This window comes from Budorcas taxicolor, chromosome 4 (assembly GCF_023091745.1).
Source record: "Budorcas taxicolor isolate Tak-1 chromosome 4, Takin1.1, whole genome shotgun sequence".
NCBI classification, from domain to species: domain Eukaryota; kingdom Metazoa; phylum Chordata; class Mammalia; order Artiodactyla; family Bovidae; genus Budorcas; species Budorcas taxicolor.
This window is the reverse complement of record NC_068913.1, coordinates 84,643,245-84,671,107: the sequence shown is the minus strand read 5'-3', so window position 1 is coordinate 84,671,107 and position 27,863 is coordinate 84,643,245. Positions and strand designations below refer to the sequence as shown.

General features: G+C 39.1%; 1 protein-coding gene across 1 annotated transcript; it reads right to left on the bottom strand.

Annotated features, from left to right (window-relative positions):
- Positions 1–1,580: 1,580 nt before the first annotated feature.
- Positions 1,581–27,863, bottom strand: ANKRD7 (ankyrin repeat domain 7). The gene is made up of 7 exons (XM_052638408.1): positions 27,631–27,863; positions 16,342–16,456; positions 16,011–16,184; positions 14,649–14,755; positions 13,818–13,955; positions 9,555–9,661; positions 1,581–1,723 (listed from the first exon to the last, which is right to left on the bottom strand). Exons 1-7 carry the CDS (start codon positions 27,861–27,863, stop codon positions 1,581–1,583), a joined length of 1,017 nt encoding a protein of 338 aa, XP_052494368.1.

Here is a 27,863-nt window from a genome sequence, read left to right as displayed (position 1 = left end):
TTCCATATAAATTTTAGAATCTTGTCTATACCTATAAAAAAATCTCGCTTAGATATTCACTAGATTGCACTAAACCTGCATCTACTTCAAGAGAACTTTCATTTTTACTATGTTGAGTCTTTCCATCTATAAACATATTACATCTTTTCATTTATTGAGATTTTGCCCCAGAATATCTCTGATTAATTTCCATCTCTCTCTCTAGATACTCTACTTAGAACCCTGTCTTACAAAACTAAGCAGTATTTAGATTGTCCACTAGATGGCAAACAATTTTATGAGGAGATTGACAACAGAAAACAGATTTTATGAAATTGTCTTTATTGTTGTTGTTCAGTCACTGTCTTGTCAGACTCTGTGAGCCCATGGACTGCAGCACACCAAGCTCCCCTGTCCTTCACTATCTCCCGGTGTTTGCTCAGATCCACATCCATTGTGTTTATCATGCTATCCAACCATCTCATCCTCTGCTGCCGCCTTCTCCTTTTGCTTTCAGTCTTTCCCAGCATCAAGGTCTTTTCCAGTGAGTTGGCTCTGCATCACCTGGCCAAAGTGTTGGAGCTTTAGCTTCAGCATCAGTCCTTTCAGTGAATATTCAGGGTTGATTTCCTTCAAAATTATATATCTTATTATAAACAAAAGACAGACATTTTGTGTCTTAAAAACGAAGCAAGTACAAAATAAAATATCCTAAAACCACCTAAAATCTTTATCCAGGAAAAAAATCCTTCCAAATTCCTATTCCCTTATAATTATTTATGAATCAGAAACAAATAAAATTAAATAGAAGAATGGTTATATAAAGGAAATGTTTCTCAGTCATGGGAACTAAGCAATAAGTTCATAATTATTTATCATTGAAGTAGTAATAAAATAGAAATGTAAAATTGTCTAGATTTTAAAACACTAAAATCACTTTATAAATAAAAACTTTGCATACAAAAAATATTAATGATCATAAGAAGAGAAAATATTCAAATGACAATAGTTCAGTGAAGGATTAATATATTATTAGGTGTAGAGTCAATTACTACAAAGAATCACTGACATAAGATCTATTGAAACAAATTAAAATTATCTCTGCATACTCTGCATATATGCAATAAAGTGACAAATAATCCGTCAGTGGCCTTCATGTTTCAGATATTCATGCAAATCAAAAAACAGGTGGGAATGCATCAAACGAAAAATCTGCACAGCAAAAGAAATGATCAACAAAATGAATGGGACAATATATTTATAAATCATACATCTGATGAGTTAATAGATGAAGAACTTATCCAACTCAAGAGTAAAAAAGCTAACAACCTGAGTGAAAAATGGGCACAGGAACTGAATAGACAGTTTTTCAAAGAACATATCAATGGACATCAGGTACATGAAGAGAGGCTTTATATCATTAAGCATCAGGAAAATGCAGATCAAAATGAGATATCACTTCACAACTGTTAGAATGGCTATCATCAAAAAGTAGTTCTCCACAAGACTGGACCCAAAGCAAATACACAGGTTCATATAGGGAGGCAGGAGAGTCAGATGTGAGATACAAGCAGAGGACAGATTAATTCGATTTCTGGCAGTCAGGAACCAAGAAACATGGGCAGCACCTGGAAGGTAGAAAAGACAAGGGAACAGATTCTCCCCTCAAACCTCCAGAAAGGAGTACATTCTGTTATCTTGATTTTAGCCTCATGAAATCCATTTGGACTTCGGACCTCCAGAACTGTAGGACAAAAAAAAAAAATCTGTGGTGTTTTAAGCCACTGTATTTGTGGTAATTTGCTGTTACAATAAGAAACTGATACAACTCCTTAGAAAAGAAATGTCAGGTATTTCTTTTAAAGCGAGACAGTAATTGCCTAAACCTGAGTAAGATTCACTCATATCTCAGTAAAGGTTGCAAGATAAAAGCATTCATCTGATATTACACATAATAAAAATTCCTTGTAACTGGTAAAATAATTGCTTGTGGAGAAAGGCCTGGACCACTAGTGGTAAAGAACCCGCCTGCCAATGCAGAAGACATAAGAGACACAGGTTTGATCCCTGGATTGAGACGATCCCTTGAAAGAGGAGGGCATGACAACCCACTCCAGTACTCTAGCCTGGAGAATCCCATGGACAGAGGAGCCTGGCAGGCTGCCGTCCATGGGGTTACACAGAGTCAAACACAACTGAAGCAACTTAGCATGCAGCACACACCTACTTGGATAAGCACATAGCTATTGTAGTTCAGTCACTAAGTCATGTCCGACTCTGTGCAAACCCATGGACTGCAGCACACCAGGCTCCTCTGTCCTCCACTATCTCCCAGAGTTTGCTCAAATTCATGCCCATTAAGTCGATGATGCCATCCAACCATCTCATCCTCTGCCACCCCCTTCTCCTTGAGCCTTCAGTCTTTCCTAGGGATACTGTGTTGTTAATGTGGAAGTAACAAGTCTTTTCCAAGTTTCACTGGCAAGGAAAAACTAATCCTGCATAATAAAAGAGATGAATGAGGGGACACAAGACTGAGCTGCTATGGGACAATTCGGGGAGATGGGATGTGGAATCTGGGAATAGGACACAGAGTACATGTCCTGGGGCCTGTGTGAATGAAACGCCAGGAGCTACATGTTATGACCCGCTTGTTATGGCTTATTAGTCAACTTTTTTCTGGGATAATAAATCCCAAAGTCCCAGTGGCCTGAAAAATGAACAGTTATTTCTCACTTCTGAATGTTGGCTGTGGCCCTACTGGGCCTACCTGGGTTCCTGGCACCAGCTCGGCTTTAGTGCAGATCTGTGCTGTGTCTCAGGCTGGGATACAGGCTGAAGAGGTAGCTGCTATCTAAGCATGATGTTCTGATGGAGGATGATAAGAGTGAAAGAGGGCGATGGGCTTCTGCAAGAAAAAGGCAACCTGTCACTCCCATCCATGGAAGTCACATGGTCAAACCAAGTCAGTTTGAAAGGAAATAGGGTCAGGGAGAAAGAGTAGATATTTGCCGAACAATATTATAATCTACTATTGCTTGTTTACTTGCTAAGTTGCGTCCAACTCTTTTTGCAACCCCATGAACTGTAGCCCACCAGGCTCCTCTGTCCATGGGATTTCCCAAGCAAGAATACTGAAGTAGGTTGCCATTCCCTTCTCTAGGGGATCTTCCTGACCCAGGAATCAAATGTGAGTCTCCTGCATTGGCAGGCTGATTCTTTACCACTGCGCCACCAGTGAGGCTCTGCAATCTACTACATAATATGCTATAGAACTATAGTCGAAGTAGGAAAATAATGAAAAATCTGATATCACATGAAATTTGGTGAAAGCCAGAGTGTATGGTGAGTTTTATATTAAGGTCTGCACAGAACTGGAAAAGTAAGCCCAGGAAAATAAGAAAACCAGCAGAAGAAAAAAAAAAGGCGGTTACAGCTTTATTTCTTCAATCCAAAGTAAAAGGAAAGTAAACTAACATTTTTATAAGCAACAACTCTTTATCAGCTACTGTGCAGAATAATTTCATTCTCGTTTACTTTCATAATAAGTTTTTCAGATGAGGAAACAAGTTCAGAAAGGTTAAGATTAAGATTCTTGCAAAAGTTCCTATAGTTTGTGTTCCATGATGGTAATTCACGAATGTAGCATTAAGAAAAGTTGGAAAACTAAGGAGCAGAGGGGTATGAGTGGAATCAATGAGCATAGGAAGTGACTCTTTAACAATAGAAGACTAGGGAAAAAAAAAAAAACACAAAAATATGATACCCACAATCAAAACTGGGAAGGACTTATTTTTATATGGAAATGAGGTTAAAACAAGTTGGATCAGTAGCCCAGGCAAAGACATGATCCATAGGTTTTTGGAAGATAGCAGGGCAGCCTAGGAGACTGCAGATGCCTGCAGAGGCTGTAGTTTTAGAGAGATACAAGGGATCAAATTCAGTAAAAGTTATGATGGAGCTAAGACAGGGCCACCTCTAACCCATTAGAAATACCCTTGAAAACTAGAAAAATGTGTCCTTTCTTCCTTTGGCACAGATCTGTGTCAGGGCACATAGTTTGGCCAGTCCAATCTTTTCCCTCCAAGTGGATGGCCTAAATCTGCACAACCTATGGCATCACCCTATTTGGGTTAGGATGAGAAGGAGAAGGATGAAGGTTGAAGAATTCAATCATAAAGAAGGGTATGTGTATATATACACAATGGAGTATTACTCAGCCATTAAAAAGAATACATTTGAATCAGTTCTAATGAGATGGATGAAACTGGAGCCAATTATACACAGTGAAGTAAGCCAGAAAGAAAAACACCAATACAGTATACTAACACATATACATGGAATTTAGAAAGATGGTAATGATGACCCTGTATGCTAGACAGCAAAACAGACACAGATGTGTAGAGCGGACTTTTGGACTCTGAGGGAGAGGGAGAGGGTGGGATGATTTGGGAGAATGGCATTGAAACATGTATACTATCATGTAAGAAATGAATCACCAGTCAATGTTTGATGCAGGATGCAGGATGCTTGGAGGCTGGTGCACGGGGATGATCCAGAGAGATGATATGGGGTGGGAGGTGAGAGGAGGGTTCATGTTTGGGAACTCATGTACACCCGTGGTGGATTCATGTCAATGTATGGCAAAACCAATACAGTATTGTAAAGTTAAATAAAGTAAAAATAAAAATTAATTAAAAAAAAAAGAAGGGCATGCCTCCAAGGTTGTCTACATGAGTGAGAAAAGTAGTCTGCTTATATGGCTGCCTAGAGGAAATTTAAATATTCACCTAAAGTTGGATATATATATTAAATAGGTGTTTTCCATCATTTAACTTCCTAAAGGAAGGGTAAATACATAGTCTATTTTAGATATTACCAGGCATACTAAAAAAGAATTCTCAGTGTAATAACATTCTAAGATTTTAAATACTTAGGAGAATTAAAAACAATAAGCTGGCAATTAAACTCAAGTCAAATAGTGTTATACTATACCCACTCCAGTACTCTTGCCTGGAAAATCCATGGACAGAGGAGCCTGATAGGCTGCAGTCCATGGGGTCGCGAAGAGTCGGACACAACTGAGTGACTTCACTTTTACTTTTTACTTTCATGCATTGGAGAAGGAAATGGCAACCCACTCCAGTGTTCTTGCCTGGAGAATCCCAGGGACAGGGAAGCCTGGTGGGCTGCCGTCTGTGGGGTCACACAGAGTTGGACACGACTGAAGCGACTTAGCAGCGGCAGCAGCAGCATACCTGCTCTACAACATACTGTTTTAAAGTATATATACCCTCCTCCAATGGGTAGTAAACACAAATTCAATTATAATGTATGAAACTACTTTCTCTCTCCTATAGTTTTGTTTGTTTGTTTGTTTGTTTGTTTATAAGATACGCCATATCAAAATTCTATCCAGCCTTCAGGAATTGATTCAAACCCTCTCTTCACCACCAAGGTCAACCTTGGTTGCTGCCAAGTCACTTAAGTCGTGTCGGAGTCCACCAGGCTCCCCTGTCCCTGGGATTCTCCAGGCAAGAATATTGGAGTGGGTTGCCATTTCCTTCTCCAAAGCATGAAAGTGAAAAGTGAAAGTGAAATCACTCAGTCGTGTCTGACTCCCAGTAACCCCATGGACTGCAGCCCACCAGGCTCCCCTGTCCATGGGATTCTCCAGGCAAGAGCACTGGAGTGGGGTGACATTGCCTTCTCCCGGTTCCATAAATGTTCCCTCCCTCCTCTGATTCTTGGGTCCTTTGCAAATGCCTCTATTATGAATTTGCTTTTTACTATGATGGGTAGGTTTTGATTGGAAACACCCAGAGAAACTATAACTTAGGAAGGCAAGCCCAGTCGAAAGTTTCTTTTAGTTGAGATCACCTCGGAGCCTGCCAGGTATCTCAGTGAGTAAAAATCCTCCTGCAATGCAGGAGATGCAGGGGACACGGGTCCTATCCCTAGGTTGAGAAGATCCCCTGGAGGAGGGTATGGCAACCTACTCCGGTATTATTGCCTGGAGAATGTCATGGACAGAGGAGCCACAGTCCATGGGGTCACAAAGAGTTGGACATGACTGAAGCGACTGAGAATGTATGCATGTAAGGACTTTTAGGGGGTTGTCGTATGAATTGTGGGCTATTTAGCAGTATTTAGCACTTTTGATGTAATACCCAAATTTTCTTATATGTCCTAATATAGTATTTGTAAAAAATCAAAAAGACTTTATTATGAGAGTCTTTATAAATGAAAATCCTATGTAATTTCTGTTTACTCAGGATTATTTATATTTTGTTTAACATTTTCACTTTATTTGAATGTTCTAATGCAAGGCTCAGACGGTAAAGAATCTGCCCGCAATGCAGAAGACCCAGGTTTGATCCCTGGGTTGGGAAGATCCCCTGGAGAAGGAAATGGCAACCCACCGCAGTATTCTTGTCTGGGAAATCCTATGGACAAAGGAGCCTGGCAGGCTACTGCTCATGGGGTCACAAAGAGTCGGACACGACTGAGCGACTATTTCATTTTCAGTTCAATGTATGCTTAAGACAGTATATTGCAAAGGTTACTTTTACTAATATTGCATTTAAAATTTTGACCAAAAGTTTTTCTCTACCTATTTAGTGAATGTAAATTGTTTTTTTTTCAACTCATGGATCACAATATAGACATTTGCCTTTTGAAATTTTTTCACGTCTTCTAAGGTGAAAACAGCTCTCCATTTAATAAACTTTCCTTCATTGATTACTCAGCAAAAATGCTGTGAGAGTTCACTTAACTGCTTTTTCAAAATAGACTTTTCTAATCCAAGGCAGCAGCAAAGGATTTGTAGAAATGTGGGTGCATATCTAGAAAACAAGTGATATTTTTAATGTCTTCATTTATGTTCAGATACTTTCACTCCTAAGTATATTTCTTAAATTCTATGCCTCAGCTACAACACAATTATAGTTTAGCACTTGTACTTCTGAATTTTATAGTACTTTTAAATGATTAAGTTACCCCCTTTAAATCTGATAAAATATGACTTTTTAAGCTTGCCATCTTTTGCAGTATCCTCTGATAATTTCTTGACCTAATATTTCTATTACGCTTTGACACATACAAAGATTAATATTTCACTAGAAACTGAAAATGTGTCTTGCCAAGGTTAAAGGATTCAGGGTGGTTTGAATTGTTTGCCCTCAGGAGATACACGAAATGCAGGAGTATTGGTTTTATAGGTTCTACTGCTTTATTTCCCTAAAGAAATGAAGTATAAAGTACAGAAATTCTTTACTCCTTATACATAGCTCTCTGCACATTAAAGAGGAGAGATTGGAGCAGAGGAAGATATGAAGATGCAGCTCAAGAGTCCAAAAAGGCAAAATCTCATGAGAGAGTGTATGAGATTAAGTTGACAAAAGGGGAATTTAGGGAAATTATCTTTTAAATTTATTCACCTATCATATCTATACATTTGAGGGGACAGGGAGTGTATTTAAATAACTTGTGATATTTATATGATCTCATTGGGCTTGCTCTCTGACCTATTTTTTTTTTTTTTAAGTTTAAGTGGATGGTAAGGTGGGAGTGTGGTTGCTGGTGAATACAGAGAATTAATGTATGATAGTTTATCCAATGTTATTTTTATATGTCAATATAAGTCATAGTCACACACATACACAAAAAGCTGTTTTATGACCCAAATAATTGTATGTATTTTTAAAATAAGAACCAAAAATTATTTTAATATATACATGGTGTTTTAAATTCTTTCCAAATACCGTTACTTAATTTTAAGTTTTATGTAATGATTTCAGTTCAGTTCAGTTCAGTTCAGTCAGTCATGTCTGACGCTATTGACCCCATGAATTTCAGTACGCCAGGCCTCCCTATCCATCACCAACTCCCGGAGTTCACCCAAACTCATGTGCATTGAGTCAGTGATGCCATCCAGCCATCTCATCCTCTGTCGTCCCCTTTTCCTTCTGCCCCCAATCCCTCTCAGCATCGGGGTCTTTTCCAATGAGTCAACTCTTCGCATGAGGTGGCCAAAGTACTGGAGTTTCAGCCTCAGCATCAGTCTTTCCAATGAACAGCAGTACTGGTCTCCTTTAGGATGGACTGGTTGGATGTCCTTGCGGTCCAAGGGACTCTCAAGAGTCTTCTCCAACACCACAGTTCAAAAGCATCAATTCTTTGGCACTCAGCTTTCTTCACAGTCCAACTCTCACATCCATACATGACCACTGGGAAAACCATAGCCTTGACTAGACGGACCTTTGTTGGCAAATATCTCTGCTTTTGAATATGCTGTCTAGGTTGGTCATAACTTTCCTTCCAAGGAGTAAGCGTCTTTTAATTTCATGGCTGCAATCACCATCTGCAGTGATTTTGGAGCCCAAAAAAATAAAGTCTGACACTGCTTCCACTGTTTCCCCATCTATTTGCCATGAAGTGATGGGATCAGATGCCATGATCTTCGTTTTCTGAATGTTGAGCTTTAAGCCAACTTTTTCGCTCTTCTCTTTCACTTTCATCAAGAGGCCTTTTAGTTCCTCTTCATGTTCTGCCATAAGGATGGTGTCATCTGCATGCCTGAGGTTATTGATATTTCTCCCAGCAATCTTGATTCCAGCTTGTGCTTCTTCCAGCCCAAGCGTTTCTCATGATGTACTCTGCATATAATTTAAATAAGCAGGGTGACAATATACAGCCTTGATGTACTCCTTTTCCTATTTGGAACCAGTCTGTTGTTCCAAGTCCAGTTCTAAGGGAAGGAGCCAAAGCAAAACCAATACCCAGTTGTGGATGTGACTGGTGATAGAAGCAAGGTCCAATGCTGTAAAGAGCAATATTGCATAGGAACCTGGAATGTTAGGTCCATGAATCAAGGCAAATTGGAAGTGGTCAAACAGGAGATGGCAAGAGTGAACATCGACATTCTAGGAATCAGCAAACTACAATGGACTGGAATGGGTGAATTTAAGTCCGATAACTGTTATATCTACTACTCTGGGCAGGAATCCCTTAGAAGAAATGGAGTAGCCATCATGGTCAACAAAAGAGTCTGAAATGCAGTACTTAGATGCAACCTCAAAAATGACAGAATGATCTCTGTTTGTTTCCAAGGCAAACCATTCAATATCACAGTGATCCAAACCTATGAAATGATTGGGTATATGTTATATTAGTAGTATCGTAGTCACTGAGTCATGTCCAACTCCTTGCAATCCCATTAATTGATATCAAATGTATTTATGTGAAGTAATTTTAGAAAAAATAAAAAGTATACTAATAGTTTTGTATCTTTGGAAATCTCTATATACATGCAAAAATGTGTTTTTTTAACTATTCAAGAGAATGAATAAAAATATCTTAATCATTCAGTCTATTTTTATATTACATTTCACTCAACAGTGTCAGAATATTTTAATCACTAATATTCTTAAGGATAGTGCTTAAGATATTTAGCATTTCAAAATAGGAGAAAATTTCAAATTTATATATTATTTGCAAAAGTGGTGTCCCTTCCTAAAAACCAAACAAATAAAAATCAACAAGGAAAACTACTTGTTCAATTTGTATATTCTTACCTTCCTGCAGTTCTTCTGTATCAAATATAGTGTCCAAAGTTGTGTTCATAGAGTTAGATATCTGTTTAACTTTTTTTTCCTTTTCATTATTAGCAATTAATTGATATCTATCCATAAAGAAAAAATATATTAAATATATGAATTCCAACATTCATAAATATTCAGTTCAATTCATGCATAATTCTCAAGTAAAAACCATGGATGTTAGCTAATAATGCCTTCCCAATTACATCACACACTCAACTGCTGACCGCAGCCTCCTCTCAAGTCAACTCCATCAATAGACACCATTTTTGTTTTAGATAGTCCCATTGTCTGGTACTTCTTTTCTTCCTGTAACCACAAGAAACCACTCACAAGGTAGAAAAAGTGGCTTTAGCTTATACTTGGCATATAGATTGCTAGGGCTGCTGTAACAAAATACCACAGACTAGGTAGCTTAAACAACAGAAATTTGTTTTCTCACAATTCTGGAGACTGGAAGTCCAAGATCAAGGTGTCAGCAGGGTTGGTTTCCTGAGGGCCATACAGGAAGGCTCTAACTGTTACAGGCCTCTCTCATTGCCTAGTAGATAACTGTCCTCTTCCTGTCCTCTGTGTGTCTCTGCATTCCTAATCTCCTCCTATAAGGACACCAGTCAGATAGGCTTAGGGCCCACCCCAATGCACAGTCTGAGACTGAACCATATCTAGCAAAGAAGAAACCTTTTCTCCATGCTTGAAAAGAGCCCATTCTAGCCACTCATTAATAGGCATATGATTTCAGAATTTCAGTGAAAGGAATGAGGCAATGTATGGGTTAAAGCTAACTGTAAAACAAATATCTAAATATAATTCCCTCATTTGAGACAGTTTCCTTTATTTTTTTAATGGCTATGTATATGAGAAACATATTCTAGGCTTCCACTCTTACCAAATAGTAGACCCTATGTACCAGGAGAGAGAGCCAACAAATGATAATAAAAAGCAGAGGCTGTAGATAGGCAATAGCTGTTAACCAACAAAGTCACAATTACAAAAAGCTTAGCTCCCATCACAAAAGAAGGCATAAACAAAAAAGAGGATGGGGCATTAGATTGAAGTTTAAAGTTGTTTGCATTTTTTAAAATTTAAATTTATTTATTTTAATTGGAGGCCAATGCTGACAGTTTTCATATCCTAAAGGTAACTGCTTAGTCATTAGGAAGTTATCTCTCTTCCCTCTTACCTTTTTGGAAAAAGAACAATAATTTTAATTTTTTAATTAAATAATTTTAATTATAATTTTCAACACTAAAAATATTTAAGTAATATTGAGATGATAAAAATTCCATAGTCATTTATTTACACTTAAATTACTGATGTGCTTTTTCCTTTCATAATTTTCATGTTTCTAGTTGTGGCATCTTCTTTTTCATTTAGAGAAGCTCTTTTAACATTTCTTGTAAAACTGTTTAGTGGTGCTGAACTCTTCTACCTTTTTCTTGTTTATAAAACTTTTGATCTTTCCATTAAATCTGAATGAGAGCCTTACTGTGTAATCTTGGTTGTAGATTTTTCCCTTTCATCACTTTAAATATATTGTGCCACTCCCTTCTGGCCTGCAGAGTTTCTGCTGAATAGTCATTTGATAACCTTATGGGAGTTTCCTTGTATATAACTTGGTGCTATTCCCTTACTGTTTTTTTTAATATTCTTTATCTTTGGCTTCCCTGGTGGCTCAGAGGCAGAGTCTGCCTGCAATGCAGGAGACGCAGGTTCAGTCCTTGGGTCAAAAAGATACCCTGGAGAAGGAAATGGCAAACCACTCCAGTATTCTTGCCTGGAGAATCCCATGGACAGAGGAGCCTGGCAGGCTTCAGTCTATGGGTTCACAAGAGTCAGTCACGACTTAGCAACTAAACAACCACTACTATCTTTTATCTTTAGTTTTTGCCATTTTAATTAGTCTTTCTTGGGGCTTCCCTTGTGGCTTAGCTGGTAAAGAATCCGCCTGCAATGCAGGAGACCTGGATTTGATCCCTGGGTTGGGAAGATCCCCTGGAGAAGGGAAAGGCTACCCATTCCAGTATTCTGGCCTGGAGAATTCCATAGACTGTATAGTCCATGGGGTCACAAAGAGTCGGACACAACTAAGCGACTTTCACTAAGCTGTTTTGGTATGTTCCTGTTTGGGTTAAACCTGTATGGGACACTCTGCCCTTCCTTGACTTGAATGATGTTACCTTTCCCAGGTTAAGTAAGTTTTAAGCTATTATGTCATCAAATATGTTCTCAGCCTCTTAATCTCTCTCTCTTCTCTTTCTGGCACTCCTATAATGTGAATATTAGTGTGCTTAATGTTGTCCCAGAGATCTCTTAAAATTGTCATTTCTTTTCTCTCTCTCTCTTTTTTTTCCTGTTCAGAATCAGTGATTTCTTCAACTCTATCTTCCAGCTCACCGACCTGCAACATTTAGTCTACTATTATTTCCTTCTACTGGATTTTTAAATTTAGTCACTGTATTCTTCAGCTCTGTTTGATTGTTCCATATTTTCTAACTCCTTGTTAAAAACTTCTAAGTGCTCAGTACGTGCATCCTTCTCCTAGGTTCTTTGATCACTGTTACGATCACTACCCTGAACTCTTTCTCAGGTAGATTACCTGTCTACTTCAAGTAGTTCCTCTTCTGAGGTTTTATCTTGTTTCTTCACTTGGAACATGTTCCCTTTTACCTCATTTTGCATAACTTCCTGTTTTTCTTTTTATGTATTTGGTAGTTTGGTTACATTTCCTTCAATAAGTGGCCTTTTGTAGGCCTGTGCACCCCAGCAGTGCACTCCCCTCTTAGCACCAGAGCTATATGCTCCAGGGGCACCCCTCGCATGTGGAGTGTATGGGTCCTTCTATCATGGCAGACTAATTATTATGGGCAGTCTGGTGGGCTTGGTTGGCCCCTGGCCTGGTTAGTCGCCAGGCCCTGTCTCATTGGTTGGCAGGGCCATGCTATGAGGTAGCTGACTAATGAACTCTGGAGGGCCCTGTGGGTAAAGTCAGGGTCCAAAGACCCCAGGGCTCTTGCCTGCCTGCTGGTGGGTAAAGCCAGATCCTGGGGCAAGTGCCAGTCTACTGGTGGGCAGAGTTGGATCCTGGGGCCTGGTTGCAGGCCCCAGGAGTCCCAGAGCTGGTATCAAATCACTCTGCTCATGGTGGGTGGTAGGTGAGGCCACTTCCTGACATAGTTGGCCACAGGGCCCAGGGTGTCCTCAGACTTCTATTAACCTGCAGATGGAGGGGCTAGATTGGCAGGCTGCAGGGCTGCGGCTATCTTATGGCTGCGGTCTGCATGCTGGTGGGTGAGGTCTGTCCCAAAGCTAGAGCATGCTTGTTAGTGGATGGACCTGGCCTGCAGGCTGCAGGGCTGCTGCTGTCTTGCAGCTGGTGTCTACCCACTGGTGGGTGGAGCTGGGTCCCAGGGTCTCTGTCTGGAGAGCCCTGGGGAATCCCAGGTCTAATACCTATGCACTGGAGTGTGGGTCTGGGTCTGTGCTTTCTGTGGGCATGGCCCTGTCTAGAAGCAGCTGTGGGCTCAGGGGTGTCTTTGTTTTTTTTGTTTTTTGTTTTATTTCTTGTTCGTTTTAAACATTTATTCCATAAGGAATATATGAATAAGTTATTTTGTTAAAATCTCAAGAAAGAAGAGCTCACTTATACACTGGAATTGATATGGTATATCTGCATCTATATATCTGGAGGCCTTAAAGTAGCCTGTCTGGTGTGGGTGGGGCTGTGTCCCTGTCCAGTTAGTTGCTTGACCTGAGGCATCCAGCACTGGTGCCTGCAGATCACTGGGCCAGGGCTGCCCTGGTCCTGGGGCTAATAAGCCAGAGGGAGAATTCCAAAATGGTGTTTGCCATCACCAGTGTCCAGGTGATAGAACGAGCTCCCCAAAATGGTTGCCCCAGTTTCCGTGTCCCCAAAATGACCTCTGATTGCCTCCTGCCTCTCCTTGAGGTTCTCCAAGAACAGCAGTTGGTCTGACTTAAGCTCCTTTCAAGTTACTGCTTCTGCCCTGGGTCCTGGAGAGTGAGATTTTGTGTGTGCCCTTTAAGAGAGAAGTCTCTATTCCCCTCAAGAAGAAACTGTGGTTCTTATACTGATGGGGAAATCAGCCTCCCTGGATGCTTGTGTCCAGAGTTCATCATGTGTTTACCCCTACTGTGGGCTTTGTACTTTGGAGCTACTGTTTCTTTCCTTATGCTCAAATTCCACACAATTGTTAAAAGATACACAATATCACTTACATAGTAAAACCATTGAAAGATGCATATTCCTCAGCTGTGAATCCATAAATATCTTGGCAAGATAGGTCCACTTCTTGCTGAAGAAGAAGACTGACTAAACGTGTTGGTTCATCACTGAAAGCAATCATAAGGGCTGTTCTGGAGCAAGAGATATAAATATATGTCCATTTATTAACCTTAACAATATCTTTTATTTTTTAAAAAGTTAGTCTTTGAAATTTGCTGTTCAAATGTATGGTCAGGAAAAGAGGGCAAGAATGTAAAATGTGGGGCAAATCTTCTCAAAAAGGTGTGGTAATCACAGATCATATATATTATGGAGTCTGAAAATAAGAGTCCCTAGAAGCAACTAGTTTAGTGGTTTTCAATCCCTGCTCCAGAGAACCATAATGTTTTCCAGGAAATGTGTCAAAAATTCTATGGAGAGGCGTATCTGGGACTCTGAGTCCCCATCTCCATTTAACTACAGCATATGGGATTTATAGATTGGGTTTCTGTAGAAGATTCTAACGTTATTTTTTTAAAAAAAAGAGTAACAATAACCTAAAAATCTGGCCTAACTGTTTGATTTTACAAATAGAAAGATAGATTCTGGAATCTAGATAATTTGTCCAAAATCCTATGGCCAAATCTTTTCAATATCAGATATATGTCATATATACATATATAATATAGGCTTAATTCAAATTGTGGGCAACAGCAGCCTGGTATATTTAAGAAATGAACACCTAGCATTTAACACACACACACACACGTGTGTGTGTGTGTGTGTGTGTGTGTATTCCTATTAGATAACTATGGTTATATGATCTTACTTAACATTAATTATACCTTTGATTCTTATCTGAAGCATTCACATCTGCCCCACTCTTCAAAAGAAATTCTACCATTTCTGCATTATTTTCAGTAATAGCAAGTAGAAGTGGAGTAAACCCATCCTGGAAAAAATATTTCAAAATGATTACTTTAAATACTGTACCAACATTACCTGCCTTTTAGATTTAAGTTCAATTTTAAAAATTAGTGTGCTTATGAGAAACCTCTGTCATATCTTGTAATGAAAAGCTTAAATGAAAAAGAATCTAAAAAAGAATATATACATGGACAGAGGAGTCTGGTGGGCTACAGTGTATGGGTTGCAAAGAGTCAGACACAACTGAGGGACTAACACACACGTATGTGTACATATTTATAAATGCATATGCCGGGGCTTCTCAAGAAGCACTAGCACTGAAAAACCTGCCTGCCAATGCAGGAGATGTAAAATATGTGGGTTTGATCCCTGGCTTGGAAAGATCCCCTGGAAGAGGGCATGGCAACCCACTCTAGTATCCTTGCCTGGAGAATTCCATGGACAGAGGAGCCTAGTGGGCTACAGTCCATGGGGTCACAAAGAGTCAGACACAACTGTGCTACTAACACATACACACACAAATAAATGAAATAATAAAAACATAAAATATTGCTAACCAGTTAAAAAATAAAATTAAAGTTTCTACTTCAGGCTTAATTCAAATTGTGGGCAAGAGCAGTATGGAACATTTAATTAATGAGCACCTAGAATATATATAAATATTACAAAACATTAATTCACAATACACAGTTGGTTTCCTAGGGTTTCATTTAAACTTCTAAGGCTGGCACTTATTTTGGCCTGTCATGAGGATAAAATATCAGTGAACTAAAGTGTTAGGAAGCTTAAAAAGGTATGCTCATCAATTTTCCATAATATCTTAATAGGGGACTTGGATTACTTTTAGTATAACAAGTGCCTTTCTAATTTTACTCTATTCTTATAATTATTCATGAGTATATAAATAAAATAGAAAAAGATATAGTCTTTATGATTTCTAATCAATGTTCATTTATAGTGAAATCAAGTATTTCTCATTTGATGTGGTCCTTTGAACAATTTTAGTTGTTAAACATAATGTTGTTTTGGAGGTCAGGATTATAATCTAAAATGAAATAGAGAAAGTTTTGTATAAAAAGAAAACTTATCAGTATTCGATAATCTCATTCTCCTCTACTTCTCCCTAATTTCGTTTTGTAAAGTTCATACTTTATATAACATATGTCTCAACCAATATAAATTATCCAATTTATTATCCAATTAACCAATATAAGATATAAATGAATATCTTCTTTCACTGCTTTCTAAAACATCAGGTATCATTTTTAATAGAAGGCTACCTTATTTTGAGCCTCAAGGTTAGCTTTGTGTTTCAGCAGTTTTGCAGCTAGTGAGACACTTTGACAACAGGCAACATAATGAAGAGCAGTGTTGCCATCCAAATCCACCAGATTGGGGTCTGCACTGTGTTCTAGAAGAATAGTGGCACAACTCTCCTTGTCACATGGTACTGCCTGTCAACACAAAAACAATAGATGGCTAACCAATTTACTACTTAGGATCTGATATATTAAACTAATATTTAATACTATGTTTTAAAATATGAAATATAACAAAGGTTAACTAGAAGAACTCAAATGCAATTCAACTAAAAAGGAAAAATCAACACACCTTAGTCAATGGAGATCTGTTTTCACCATCCCAGACATTTACTTTGCACTGTTTTTCAGTTAAAAGAGAGACAGTATTTGAATATCCATTAGCACAGGCCAGGTGCAAAGGTGTTCTGTATCAACATAATGAAGCACAAGTTAGACATAAGGCTTAGTTTGAGAAGTTACCTTCTATGCCAAAGAACATGCCAGATCATATGTTGTTAAGGTATTTGCTTCATATACATTCAGATGACTCACTAGAAAAGACCCTGATGCTGGGAAAGACTGAAGGCAGGAGAAGAAGGGGACAACAGAGAATGAGATGGTTGAATGGCATCACCAACTTGATTTACATGAGCTTGGGCAAGCTCCAGGAGTTGGCGATTGACAAGGAGGCCTGGTGAGGGGTCCATGACGTCACAAAGAATTGAACATGACTTAGCAACTGAGCTGACTGATTTGCTTCATATGCTTACTTATATTTACACCAAATTCATATTAATTATAATTAATTTTTACTGAATTAAAAGGGCTATGTAAATGCCCTGAAGATACTTATTTAACTGGTTTCACTTCCAAGAGAATTTATTTATGTTAAAAAAAAAAAATAGCTTTTTTCAAACACCAAAGTGAGTCTAAGCCTTGAAAAGAATGATAAAATTAGATATCCAAAAAATCTAGAAATGATCTCCGAAACCTAAGATACATGTTCCAGCTAATAGGGAGAAGGGACATTGCCTATGCTTGGAACCCTTGTTCCACAGCATGCTACACCTAAGTTGTGCATATTTCTCTTTGCTCAGCTATTAAAGTTGATGTTTGCTCTAAGAAGTGAACACAAAGGTGAAAAGCCTAAGGGCTCTCTTTAAGTTGTAGATCTCAGCCTAAGTTTTAATTATTAAAATTTTTTTTTCTTCTCAAAGAGCCATATTCTATGTAGCCTCCAAGAAATCAAGCACATATTCATGAAGTATAACATAACAGGTACTAATGACTCCTTTTAAACTTTGTAGTTTTTAGCCTGAACTGGACCTCAATAAACTTTTATTTATTTGTGAAGGTGATATCATTATATCCTTACTTAAACATAATTTTCAGAGAAGGCGATGGCACCCCATTCCAGTACTCTTGCCTGGAAAATCCCATGGACGGAGTAGCCTGATAGGCTGTAGTCCATGGGGTCGCGAAGAGTCGGACACAACTGAGCACCTTCACTTTCACTTTTCACTATCATGCATGGGAGAAGGAAATGGCAACCCACTCCAGTGTTCTTGCCTGGAGAATCCCCGGGATGGGGAAGCTGGGTGGGCTGCCATCTATGGGGTCACACAGAGTCGGACACGAATGAAGCAACTTGGCAGCAGCAGCAAAGATAATTTTATAATATAAAATCTATATATAGATAGCTCAGGTCCTAAACAAAAGATTTTAGATGCCATTTTCCAGTTTATTTTAGATTCTCAAAAGTACTTTACTGATACGTACCTAAACAGTACTGTTATTTATACTAAGAGGAGCAAAAGGTAGCCCATAAGGACTTGAAAATAAGGTAACTTCCAAAGAGTTAGATATAAAATCTATAGATGATGATATAATTTACCATTTATGGGAGAAAATAAAAATAATTTTGAACAATTTGAAAATACACAAACTCCAATCAAAGTTATCTGAATATAATCTCTGGAAGGCAAGACTAAGTATAATACAAAAGAACAGAAACCTAACCAATTATATTATCCTATCTGAAGAAAGACTATAATCAGAAAGAGGATGGTCAGCTAGGTGATAGACTGAAACCAGAAGTTATTCGTGATTAACATCCTCCATGGTAAAGAAAATGTGAATTTAAGGAACCCACATTACCCAGTCATTGGAAAGGATTACTTTGTTTTTGTGTAGAACAAAAATGATTCCTCAGACATCATGATCTAGATGAAAATATCCCTCAAAATGATCTACCTTGTTTGCTGTGATTCCATCCTTACCAAACAAACTTCTGATAACTAATCTGATTTCTCAGAAATTACAAAACAGGGAAAGCACTGATCAGCCTTTTTGTTGACATCCATAATTTGGCTTAAACGTAAACTTTCTTATGTAATAGGAAATTTCTCCAGTCTTCAACCCAAATATATAGGGCCAAAAGGATTTAAGCTGACCTAAAATAACTCCTTGTGATAGCATAGCAAATCTTAACAAATATATTGATCTGTCGCTTTCACCTACTGTTACACCTATCTCAAAAATTTAGTCTCAAGGAACTTAGGTGGTTTTTACTCAATCTTTAGGTCTACCTCTCCAGCTCTGGTTTCCTTTTTTCATGAAAACAAGCAAAAACAATACCAATTTCTCTTTCTCTGAGAGAAAGTAAATGGCATTTGGGTTTTCCCAGTAGGTTTTCCAAAAGTAGCTGATGCATGCCTGCTGAATATTTCACTCTTCCAATTTAAGTTTAAACCCTACATGACAATGAAACTTTTACAAAGATCTCAGAGCGCATCTATATGCCCCAAGGAACACAGGAAATCGACCACAGAGTCAATAAAATAAATTAGCTATTAAAGCTTCAGTTTCTTAAGGAAGCATTGAGAGATATATAGTCCTGTGGTCTTTTACACAAAATTTGAAAACAAGACTAATTTATCCTGAGTAGGCATGAAACTTTACAAAGGTTATAATATTACTCAACCCTCAAAATAGTCTTAAAAAGATTTTTACCCAGAATATTTTGCATCCTTTCAAATGAGTCATCCTGGCTTAAAAAGACAAAAAGTCTCAAGAATATACAGATTGCCTCCATTTCATTTTAAGTTTTAGATTAACTAGTCTTAATTCCAGAGAATTAAGAATATGAAATATTGAAATATGCAGCAAGTAATGATCATTTACCAAATGTATACACATACAAGAGCTTCTACAATATCAATGCTTTTTCAGTTCAGTTCAGTTCAGTCACTCAGTCGTGTCCGACTCTTTGCGACCCCATGAATCACAGCTCACCAGGCCTCCCTGTCCATCACCAACTCCCGGAGTTCATTCAGACTCACGTCCATCGAGTCAGTGATGCCATCCAGCCATCTCATCCTCTGTCGTCCCCTTCTCCTCCTGCCCCCAGTCCCTCCCAGCATCAGAGTCTTTTCCAGTGAGTCAACTCTTCGCATGAGGTGGCCAAAGTACTGGAGTTTCAGCTTTAGCATCATTCCTTCCAAAGAAATCCCAGGGCTGATCTCCTTCAGAATGGACCAGTTGGATCTCCTTGCAGGCCAAGGGACTCTCAAGAGTCTTCTCCAACACCACAGTTCAAAAGCGTCAATTCTTCGGTGCTCAGCCTTCTTCACAGTCTAAATCTTCCATCCATACATGACTACTGGAAAAACCATAGCCTTGACTAGACGGACCTTTGTTGGCAAAGTAATGTCTCTGCTTTTGAATATGCTATCTAGGTTGGTCAAAACTTTTCTTCCAAGGAGTAAGTGTCTTTTAATTTCATGGCTACAGTCACCATATAAAGTGATTTTGGTGCCCCCCAAAAATAAAATCTGACACTGTTTCTACTGTTTCCCCATCGATTTCCCATGAAGTGATGGGACCGGATGCCATGATCTTCGTTTTCTGAATGTTGAGCTTTAAGCCAACTTTGTCACTTTCCTCTTTCACTTTCATCAAGAGGCTTTTTAGCTCCTCTTCAATTTCTCCCATAAGGGTGGTGTCATCTGCATATCTGAAGTTATTGATATTTCTCCTGGCAATCTTGATTCCAGCTTGTGTTTCTTCCAGTCCAGCATTTCTCATGATGTACTCTGCATATAAGTTAAATAAGCAGGGTGACAATATACAGCCTTGACGTACTCCTTTCCCTATTTGAAACCAGTCTGTTGTCCAGTTCTAACTGTTGCTTCCTGACATGCATACAGATTTCTCAAGAGGCAGTGCTTTTTCACCTAATGTCAAAACCATCCTATTTTTTGAAATAGCTGAATGCAAAACATGTATTTACAAATAGCGACACACTTTAAAACTAAGTGTATTATTCCATTTCTCAAAAACACACAACTTTTATTAGTGTACCATATTGCAAAGTGAAGACTCTGATCTATACTGTTACCTTTTAACTCATGGTACTTACAAAAAATTTAAAGTCCTGCAAGGCCTAGTGCTGGTTTCTAGGGTTTTAGGCAAGCTGGTATCCTACTGTTTGATTCAAGTTTTGTTTCCTCCCTGTCTCTCACTCTCTCATATACCAGTGAAAGAATTGTCAGCAGAGATTGTGGCCAAATGAAGAATTATCAGATCCCAGAAATCTTTAACTGAACTTTAGCAAAAGGAGTGACTCAGATGGATATGAAGAGTCACTATTCTGGAAACTGAAGAGAAGTGCTACCTGCTACACAGGGTGCAAGACCAGAACACAGCTGCTGTCTTAAATTAGGTCATCGTGAGAACACCCCCCTTATCAACTGACTTGGGCTCTTGATGATAACTTAGAATTCAGGGTGAGTGAAGAAGTAACCAAGGAAGCTACCTCACACTGGATCACTACTTTCAACTGTAAACCGGCACTTTAGCTCTAATCTGGGTTTGAGTAGTATGGTAGAAAGTGTTCATTTGGAATTGAGCCTTCACTTACGAGGCTATCTACAGATCTGAGGGACTTTTTATTAAAAACACACACACACACACACACACACACAGAAGGTAATTTAATTTTATTGCTGGGAGAGATATTAGACATCTTCCATTCATTTTTATACTTATTAGGTACATTACTTTTAAAACAAAAACATAAATATAAGCCAAATAAACAAAGGACATTAATAAGGAGCTCTTCTGGTTTAATAAAAAATAGTTTGCAAAAGGGCTTGCATATCTTGGTTTAAAAAACACTTATCTAGTATTAATTCTGATTTGACAAGATGAGATTTGGGGTCAAGGTCACACAAATGCAGGACAGGCCACAAATTCAGAATTTTATTCCCCAAACAATGTTCTTCCTACTGGGCTACTATGGCCTTTAGAACAACCTGCTCATTAACTGTCAAGGTGTTTCTCTTGTTCTCTCCTAACCAGAAACTTCCACATTTAGTATCATTATGTTTACTAGAAAACATATAGAATATTATATCCTAAGGCCATTATTTATGTGTACATATACATACATGAGGCATCAGAGACCTTTAGCATAATGCTTCTAAATCAAGTTTATGCAGCATTATACCAGTTCAGTTCAGTTGCTCAGTCGTGTCTGACTCTTTGCGACCCCATGAATCACAGCACGCCAGGCCTCCCTGTCCATCACCAACTCCTTGAGTTCACTCAGACTCACGTCCATTGAGTCAGTGATGCCATCCAGCCATCTCATCCTCTGTTGTCCCCTTCTCCTGCCCCCAATCCCTCCCAGCATCAGAGTCTTTTCCAATGAGTCAACAATTCGCATGAGGTGGCAAAAGTACTGGAGTTTCAGCTTTGGCATCATTCCTACCAAAGAAATCCCAGGGCTGATCTCCTTCAAATTGGACTAGTTGGATCTCCTTGCAGTCTAAGGGACGCTCAAGAGTCTTCTCCAACACCACAGTTCAAAAGCATCAATTCTTCAGCCCTCAGTCTTCTTCACAGTCCAACTCTCACATCCATACATGACCACAGGAAAAACCATAGCCTTGACTAGACAGACCTTAGTCGGCAAAGTAATGTCTCTGCTTTTGAATATGCTATCTAGGTTAGTCATAACTTTTCTTCCAAGGAGTAAACGTCTTATAATTTCATGGCTGCACTCACCATCTGCAGTGATTTTGGAGCCCAAAAAAATAAAGTCTGACACTGTTTCCACTGTTTCCCCATCTATTTCCCATGAAGTGATGGGACCGGATGCCATGATCTTCATTTTCTGAATGTTGAGCTTTAAGCCAACTTTTTCACTCTCCTCTTTCACTTTCATCAAGAGGCTCTTTAGTTGTTCTTCACTTTCTGCCATAAAGGTGGTGTCATCTGCATATCTGAGGTTATTGATATTTCTCCTGGCAATCTTGATTCCAGCTTGTGCTTCCTCCAGCGCAGCATTTCTCATGATGTACTCTGCGTATAAGTTAAATAAGCAGGGTGACAATATACAGCCTTGATGTACTCCTTTTCCTATTTGGAACCAGTCTGTTGTTCCATGTCCAGTTCGAACTGTTGCTTCCTGACCTGCATACAGATTTCTCAAGAGGCAGGTCAGGTGGTCTGGTATTCCCATCTCTTTCAGAATTTTCCACAGTTTATTGTGATCCACACAATCAAAGGCTTTGGCATAGTCAATAAAGCAGAAATAGATGTTTTTCTGGAACTCTCTTGCTTTTTCCATGATCCAGCAGATGTTGGCAATTTGATCTCTGGTTCTGCTGCCTTTTCTAAAACCAGCTTGAACATCAGGGAGTTAACTGTTCACATATTGCTGAAGCCTGGCTTGGAAAATTTTGAGCATTCCTTTACTAGCATGTGAGATGAGTGCAATTGTGCGGTAGTTTGAGCATTCTTTGGCATTGCCTTTCTTTGGGATTGGAATGAAAACGGACATTTTCCAGTCCTGTGGCCGAGGACTCCTTATCCGAGTTGTGAAGATCTTTTTTGTATAGTTCTTCTGTGTATTCTTGCCACCTCTTCTTAATATCTTCTGCTTCTGTTAGGTCCAGACCATTTCTGTCCTTTATCGAGCCCATCTTTGCATGAAATGTTCCCTTGGTATCTCTAATTTTCTTGAAGAGATCTCTAGTCTTTCCCATTCTGTTGTTTCCCTCTATTTCTTTGCATTGATTGCTGAAGAAGGCTTTCTTATCTCTCCTTGCTATTCTTTGGAACTCTGCATTCAGATGCTTATATCTTTCCTTTTCTCCTTTGCTTTTTGCCTCTCTTCTTTTCACAGCCATTTGTAAGGCCTCCCCAGACAGACATTTTGCTTTTTTGCATTTCTTTTCCATGGGGATGGTCTTGATCTCTGTCTCCTGTACAATGTCATGAACCTCATTCCACAGTTCATCAGGCACTCTATCTATCAGATCTAGGCCCTTAAATCTATTTCTCACTTCCACTGTATAATCATAAGGGAATTGATTTAGGTCACACCTGAATGGTCTAGCGGTTTTCCCTACTTTCTTCAATTTAAGTCTGAATTTGGTAATAAGGAGTTCATGATCTGAGCCACAGTCAGCGCCCAGTCTTGTTTTTGTTGACTGTATAGAGCTTCTGCATCTTTGGCTGCAAAGAATATATTCAGCCTGATTTCAGTGTTGACCATCTGGTGATGTCCATGTGTAGAGTCTTCTCTTGTGTTGTTGGAAAAGGGTGTTTGCTATGACCAGTGCATTTTCTTGGCAAAACTCTATTAGTCTTTGCCCTGCTTCATTCCACATTCCAAGGCCAAATTTGCCTATTACTCCAGGTGTTTTTTGACCTCCTACTTTTGCATTCCAGTCCCCTATAATGAAAAGGAGATCTTTTTTGGGTGTTAGTTCTAAAAGGTCTTATAGATCTTCATAGAACCATTCAACTTCAGCTTCTTCAGCGTTACTGGTTGGGGCATAGACTTGGATTACCGTGATATTGAATGGTTTGCCTTGGAGACAAACAGAGATCATTCTGTCGTTTTTGAGATTGCATCCAAGTACTGCATTTTGGACTCTTTTGTTGACCATGATGGCTACTCCATTTCTTCTGAGGGGTTCCTGCCCGCAGTAGTAGATATAATAGTCATCTGAGTTAAATTCACCCATTCCAGTTCATTTTAGTTCAGATTCCTAGAATGTCGACGTTCACTCTTGCCATCTCTTGTTTCACCACTTCCAATTTGCCTTGATTCATGGACCTGACATTCCAGGTTCCTATGCAATATTGCTTTTTACAGCATCAGACTTTGTTTCTATCACCAGTCACATACACAGCTGGGTATTGTTTTTGCTTTGGCTTCATCCCTTCATTCTTTCTAGAGTTATTTCTCTACTGATCTCTAATAGCATATTGGGCACCTACTGACCTGGGGAGTTCCTCTTTCAGTATCCTATCATTTTGCCTTTTCATGCTGTTCATGGGGTTCTCAAGGCAAGAACACTGAAGTGGTTTGCCATTCCCTTCTCCAGTGGACCACATTCTGTCAGTCCTCTCCACCATGACCCGCCCGTCTTGGGTTGCCCTGTGGGCAAGGCTTAGTTTCATTGAGTTAGACAAGGCTGTGGTCCTAGTGTGGTTAGACTGACTACTTTTCTGTGAGTATGGTTTCAGTGTGTCTGCCCTCTGATGCCCTCTTGCAACACCTACCATCTTACTTGGCTTTCTCTTACCTTGGGTGCGGGGTATCTCTTCACGGCTGCTCCAGCAAAGCGCAGCTGCTGCTCCTTACCTTGGATGAGGGGTATCTCCTCACCGCCACCCTTCCTGACCTTCAATGTGGGATAGCTTCTCTAGGCCCTCCTGCGCCTGCGCAACCACCGCTAAATCACTTTTAAAAAATTAAACAGCATAAAGCGAGTCTTCCATAACCATTCTTACTCTCTCTGCTTCCCCTGCCCAAATCTCATCTACTCTTCAGAAATAGTGATTTTAAGTTTAGTATGTATCCACTCATACTTTATCCCATTCTCAGTCTTTCCACACACACACACAAATATTCAAATAGAATATACAGTTTGAGACTTTTTTATTCAGCTTTATTCAGGTATAATCTACAAAAAGTTTAAATGTACAATTTTATGAGTTTTAACCAATATATAGTCATATATCTGCCACCATAAACATGATAAAGAACGTTTCTATCACTCATATCCCTTTATAATCAATCTCGTTCCTCCAGTCCCTGTATGAAGCACCTGGTAACTACTGATTTGCTTTCCTTGGCTATACTTTTGCCTTTCAAAAATTTCATAGAAAAGGAGTCACTTGATATATAGTTTTTATTATCTGATTTCTTTGACTTAGCATGACACTTTTGAGATTCATCCATGTTGCTGCATGTACAGTAATTTCATTTCTTATATTAATGAGATATCATTTTATTGCTGAGTAAATATCTTTAAATTATATTTATCTGCATAGATATATATGTATGTATTCACTCATCAAAAATATTTGTTAAATACTTACTATGGCTTAGGCAAGGTTATAGGTGATGAAGACACAGCAGCAAACAAAACAAAAATACCTGACCTTATGAATCATACCTGGCTAGCAGAAGAGGTCAACAAAATAAAATACAAGGTACAACTGACAGTATTAAGTGCTAAAGGGAAAAATCAGGCAGGGAAGAGGAACAGAAAATGTCAGCATGGAGAAGGGGTTCAACTGTAGGTAGTGTAGCCAGGGAAGCCTTCACTGATACAGTGACAAACCCAAAGGAAATGAGACCAAGCCATGTGACGATCTGGGAGGGAAAAGTACCCCAGTAAAGGAACCAGCAAGTCCAAAGGCTCTAAATACATGTCTGGCATTTCTGTGGAACACTAAGAAGGCAAGGGGGAACTGGAGATGAACGAAAGGGAGAGTTGTAGGAGGCAAGATCAGAGAGATAACAAGAAGTGGGGGTGAATGTTGTGTAGGGCTTATGAGCCTTGGAAGGACTTTGGCTTTTACCCCTAATGAGAAGAAAAACCAATGGATGTTGTTTAGGCAAGGAAAGACATCACTTCACTTACACTTTAGAGGATCATTCTGGCTAATGTGTGGAGAATAAACTGAAAATGTTAGAAGACAGAAAACTACCTGGGAGGCCACTACAGTAAGTCTTGTTAAAGTATGATAGTGGCTTTGATTATGGTGGTAACTGTGAAGGTGGCAAGAAACGGCTAGATTTTAGATCTATTTTGAAGGTAAAACCAAGATTTCCTGTTGAAAGAAATGGAGGATGTGAAAGAATGAGATTAGTCAAGAATGACTCTAGGGGTTCTAGTGTAAACAACTGAAAGAAAGGAAACGGCATTTATAGGGAGAGAGGAGCAGATCTGAGAAGTAACAGGAGTGCAGTATGGGGTTATGTGAGATCCCAAATCAGTGATGGAGTGGAGCTAGTGGTTCTCACAAGCTGATCGTTAAATTCTCAGGAATTACTCAAGCCAATTGATATCACATTTGTAGCTTGAAATCAGGGCTTCTCTTCCCTTCTCCTCACCCCCACCCCAACTCAAAAGCTTGTTATTAAACATTTACAAGCACACCACAGTCTATTAGAAATCCAAGTGATAGTGTAGGCATTTGTATATTTGAGTCTAGAGTTCAGGGAGACACCCAGCTGGAGATAAAATGTTGGGAACCATGGGAAATCAGATACAGACAATGTCTTGTCACTAGTCAAGTGAGGATTAAGAGAAAGAGAATCATTTCAAGGTCTGAGGCTTCAAATATCTACCAGTCAGGAAGATGAACAAAACCAGCAAAAGAGTCTAGAAAGAACTGTACACAAAAGTAGGACAAATGCCAGGTGAACCAGTTGTCTTGCAAAACAATGCAGTATTTCAAATACTATTGATAAGGAAGTAAGAGACTTGGCTGAGATGCCTCCCAGGTAAGACAGAGAATTGACCACTGAATAAAGTCATGCTGAGGTTATTCATGACCTTGTAAAGAAATTCAAAGCAGTGGTACAGGATAAAAGTCAGATAAATTAGGTAACTCTGATTTTATTAAAAAAGGAGGTAAACCTATCCATAAGTTAACACAAATCCTCTAACCATAGTGATGAAACATGACATTTTACACACTCAATGACCTGAAAACTCCCCACAAGATTTAAGGGCGGCACATATAGAACACATTTTCAGTTATTAATGCCAAATATATGACTTCTTCATTTCTTTATAAAATTAATTTTGTTTTTGCAGTAAGTGGTTGCTGATGAGCTTTTTGAAGATCTTCTGTAACTCAAAAAAAAAGTTTTTTCCTTGGGGGATCTACATTAAAAAGTTTTGCTCTTTCAGAGTCTTAAAATCTTAACGACTACTCTTCTGAAAAGTTGCCTCTACTCTTTTTCTATCAGTACGTTAGGAACATGGAAAATCTTAGTGGCTAGGGACAAGATTTGCTACAGGGACAAACTGTAGGTCGGGGAGAGGGTGGGGTAAGCAGTGGAGATTAAGGCAAATGCCCTCAGATATCCAGAAGAGCCTTTCTAAAGGGAAGAAGCTGAAAGTTTGGGGTGTGACCCTCTGCCAATGGTTACCCGACCTCTCTGCTGTGGGAAATATGGAGTGACAAGCAGTGGGGGAGCCCAGACAAGTCATGATTCTGGTTAGAGGGCCCAGTGGCCCCCAGCTTCCCCACCATGCTGCCCTTCAGTCACTCTGGTCACCTGAGTTCTCTGTCCCGCATGTTCACATCATGCTTCTTGAGCTGAAGACACTCCTTCACCTTCTCTAAATCCCCAACTGAGGCAGCTCTGTGAAGTTTCTTTAAATTCTTATCTCGAAGGGTGTAGCCTGATTGGGCGAAGAGACCAATACTGGCCCATCTGCCTATAAGCAGGGGTGAGCAGGAACAGCGGGGCTCATCCTTCTTTCTCCATAAGGTGAAAAGCTTCTTCAT

Excerpts from the sequence above, each read along its gene's own strand:
- ANKRD7 (XM_052638408.1), bottom strand. The coding sequence starts at position 27,863 with ATGAAGAAGCTTTTCACCTTATGGAGAAAGAAGGATGAGCCCCGCTGT. Across the intron at positions 13,956-14,648 it reads GCTTCAGATAAGAATCAAAG|AACAGCCCTTATGATTGCTT; the intron begins GTATAATTAATG and ends CTCTTGCTCCAG. Across the intron at positions 1,724-9,554 it reads TACAGAAGAACTGCAGGAAG|TTCTGGAGGTCCGAAGTCCA; the intron begins GTAAGAATATAC and ends TTTGTCCTACAG.